The following is a 3829-nucleotide window of genomic DNA, read 5'->3' as shown; positions in this document are numbered from 1 at the left end:
CATATATTTCTTATTTTCAATGGTCATAGTCTTTGTGTCATATCCTTTGAAATATATGTCATTGAAACTTAATAAGTTTCTATTAGACTTTGGAGAAAATAAGGCATTTTCTATACAAAAGTTTGTACCATTTGGTAATATAAAATGGGCTTTCCCGGTTCCCTCTATCAAGTCTGCAGGACCTGATATTGTATGTATAATTGTTTTTGTTGGTACTAATTTTGAAAAATATTTCTTTGATTTCAAAATAGTATGTGTACTACCACTATCTGCTATACAAAGATCTCCAATCTTTTCTTGGTGTTGTGCTCCAGTTGGACTCATATTAAACTTCACATATGAAAGGAATAATAAGTGAATAAACATAATCATAATTATTATTAAAAGAAAGTTCATTTATTAAAGGAAAGGCATTACATGCAAAATAAACGAAGGAAAAACAGTTTTACTAGCACAATAATAGATTTTTTTTTAGTTAATGTCTTCCATGTCATTGCAGAAATCGGCAACATTTAGCGGAGTGAATTCAACATTATCAATGAGGTTTGCTTCCTTTCCTTTTCCTTTAATGGACTCTTGATAAAGTTGACAAAGATGTGCAGGTGTGCGACAGGTCCTTGACCAATGGCCTGTGCTACCACATCTATAACATGAACCATCAGATTTTTGTGATGTCCCAGTGTCATGCCTTGCCACTTTGGACTTATCTTGTATGTGGACATTGTTTCTTTGTGAATGTTGGTAATTATTCCTTTTCTGGCCACGACCACGATTATTACCTTGTCCACGACCAGAATTATGGTTCTGATTATGGCTTTGGTTTCGATTAAAATAGCCACGGCCTCGTCCTCGACCACGACCACGCCCTCGTCCACGTGTATTGTTTTGATGACTATCAATATTTGTAGCATTTGCTTCAGGAAGTGCTACTGATCCCGTTGGACGAGATTCATGGTTTTTCATCAAGAGTTCATTGTTTTGCTCTGCAACGAGCAGACATGCATTCAGTTTAGAATATCTTGTGAACTTTTGCATCCGATATTGTTGCATGAAATGTGGAGTAAGTTTTCTCCAACATCTTCATCAGTAACTTCTTGTCCACAATATTTGAGTTGTGAACATATTCTGAACAAAGCTGAGTTGTATTCATTTACTTTCTTGAAGTCTTGAAACCTCAGTGTTCTCCATTCATCTCTAGCATTTGGAAGTATAACTTCCTTTTGATGATCAAATCTTTCTTTCAAAAGATTCCAGAGAATACTTGGATCAGTAACATCAAGATATTCAAATCTTAACATTTCATCAATATGCTTACGAAGAAAAACTTGTGCTTTTGCTTTGTCTTGTGCCAAGCAATTATTAAATTCATTTATAGCATTTGAGATTCCCATGGACTCAAGATGCATTTTTACATCTATCATCCATGGCACATAGTTTTTCTCGCTAACTTCAAGTGCTGCAAACTCAAGCTTTGCAATGTTGGACATAATGTAACTATAAATTTTAAACAAAATAAAAATTAAAATCCATTTATTTCAATAAATATTACACAAAAAAGAAGCGGTAAAGCTAACATTGCATACAAGCTTAAAAGTAGATGAAATTCCATATTATCTTCGATGTTAAAGATTGGGATAAAAAGTAATATGACTATTATAGTCATGATTATCACAAACGGGTGAATCATCATGAACCTTGATTTCTTGAAATTGATTTGTTTGATAGAAGAGAGAAATATTTATTGTGGGTAAAATAACCAGGGTAAATATGTTTATTTATAGTAAAAAAAGTATAGCCGTTGTTTTTACTGTTTATAACCGTTGCATATATATATATATATATATATATATATATATATATATATATATATATATATATATATATATATATATATATCCGTTTTGTATATTTATAAATCATTTAATAAGATTTATAACTAATACATAACTTTACTTTGTATAATTTTACTAATTAGATACATTAATAAATATTAGTAAATGTTAAAATAAAATTATGAAGAGTAAAAAATAAACATTGACATGTATAAATAAATATAATTTAAATGTTAGTATGCATAAAGAAAAGTCAGTTGCATAATATAAATGTTAGTATGCATAATTAAAAGTTAGTTGCATAATGTAAATGTTAGTATGCATAAATAAAAGTTAGTTGCATAATGTAAATGTTAGTATGCATAAAAAAAATTAGAATACATAAAGAAATGTTAGTATAAGAAATAAAAAATCGTTAGTAGTCCATAATGTCCATAATGTATAAGTTTTATTAATTCATTAGTATTATTATTTATTTTAATATGATGAGGGTTTTTATAATTAATAATGTTTTTACTAAGTAATACATACCTTGATTAAGATAGATGTGATTTCCACTTCTAAATAACCTTTGTTTGAGCTTTCGTGCTGATAACGTGTTATAAATTTGATGTAATTAAAAGAAGATTAGTAAAACTAAACTAAGAACCTTTAAGAAAGAAGAAAGAAGAAAGGAGATTTGGAGAGAATTTGATAACTTATATAAAGTATTCAAATTGGTGTATCTTTTACATATGTGATAGTGCTATTTATACTAGTTAATCACTAGACATAATTAATGAGTTCTTACACATATTTGACATATTTATCATAAGAGTTGAAAATAACTCTTACACATTTGACATTAGGAAATGTTGTCATTCAATTATTTACAACATATATATATATATATATATATATATATATATATATATATATATATATATATATATATATATATATATATATATATATATATATATATATATATATATATATATATATATATATATATATGGAAAACTTCAATAGAGAACCATAGTTATGGGTTCTTCAAGGAACCAATTTTTTTTTTTTTTTTTTTTTTTTTTTTTTTTCCAATTTATAGAGCTTATTCTTTATCGAAAAAAAAATCTAAAAATATCTAAATTCATATATTAACATTGTGAATGTGAAAAATATTTTTCGGATTCACCGTGTGAATCCGGATTCACATTGTGAATTTGACGTAAAAAAATCGAATTTTATATCATTGGAAAAATGATAAAAAATTATGAATTTATGTATTTTTAGTTTTTGATAAAAAAAAAGTTCTAAAAGTTGAAAAAAAGATTGATTCGTTGGTTCCTTGGTTAATTATGGTTCTCTATTAAACCACACCCTATATATATATATATATATATATATATATATATATATATATATATATATATATATATATATATATATATATATATATATATATATATATATATATATATATATGGAAAAGTTAAATAGAGAAACATAATTATTGGTTTTTCAAGGAACCAAATCCTTTTTTATTTTATTTTATTTTATTTTTATTTTGTAACATCCGGGTTTTCAGAGGTATTATGGTGTAGATTAATCTTGTGATTAAAGGAGAGACTCGACTAGTTGAGGGTTTAGCTCGCCGTGTCGAGTCGGGTTTGCCCCGTGGATATATTGAGTGGACTCTACGAGTCCGAGGAGGGGGACTCGCGGAATAGGTGTTGTTTAGAGAAACCTTAATTTCTGGAGTTTGGGACCTATTTGAAGGCCCTTATGGCCTCCATTTGCGGCCACTTCACCCCCTGAGAAACCCTAGAGAGTAGAGAGATCGTTTGTGGTGTAAGAGGAAGGCTAACTCACCATTTCTTGTGTGTTTTAGCAAGAAGGAAGGAGGTAGAACCAGCTAGGCTGATTGTGGAGCTTGGATTTGTGTTGTTCTCATAGAGATACACGTTTTGAGGTACAAGTTCCTTCCCATTTCGTGTATTTGATATATTCCTTGAATC

The 3829-nt window shown here is 28.4% G+C and overlaps 1 protein-coding gene across 1 annotated transcript; it reads right to left on the bottom strand.

Annotated features, from left to right (window-relative positions):
* Positions 1–471: 471 nt before the first annotated feature.
* LOC145006883 (uncharacterized) lies at positions 472–1663 on the bottom strand. The gene is made up of 3 exons (XM_078965907.1): positions 1584–1663; positions 1028–1494; positions 472–983 (listed from the first exon to the last, which is right to left on the bottom strand). The coding sequence occupies exons 1-3, from the start codon at positions 1661–1663 to the stop codon at positions 472–474; spliced, it is 1059 nt and encodes a 352-aa protein (XP_078822033.1).
* Positions 1664–3829: the final 2166 nt, after the last annotated feature.

This window comes from Lactuca saligna, chromosome 7, assembly GCF_052625555.1.
Source record: "Lactuca saligna cultivar CGN05327 chromosome 7, ASM5262555v1, whole genome shotgun sequence".
In the NCBI taxonomy this organism is placed as follows: Eukaryota; Viridiplantae; Streptophyta; class Magnoliopsida; order Asterales; family Asteraceae; genus Lactuca; species Lactuca saligna.
Note: the sequence above shows the minus strand (reverse complement) of the source record. Positions and strands in the feature narration are given on the sequence as shown.

What these genes read in the sequence shown, in the direction of transcription:
- LOC145006883 (XM_078965907.1), bottom strand. Translation starts at nt 1,663, where the DNA reads ATGACTATAATAGTCATATTACTTTTTATCCCAATCTTTAACATCGAA. An exon ending in TTTCATCTACTTTTAAGCTT is followed by an intron (nt 1,495 to 1,583) that starts GTATGCAATGTT and finishes TAAAATTTATAG; the next exon opens with TTACATTATGTCCAACATTG. An exon ending in CAACAATATCGGATGCAAAA is followed by an intron (nt 984 to 1,027) that starts GTTCACAAGATA and finishes TGCTCGTTGCAG; the next exon opens with AGCAAAACAATGAACTCTTG.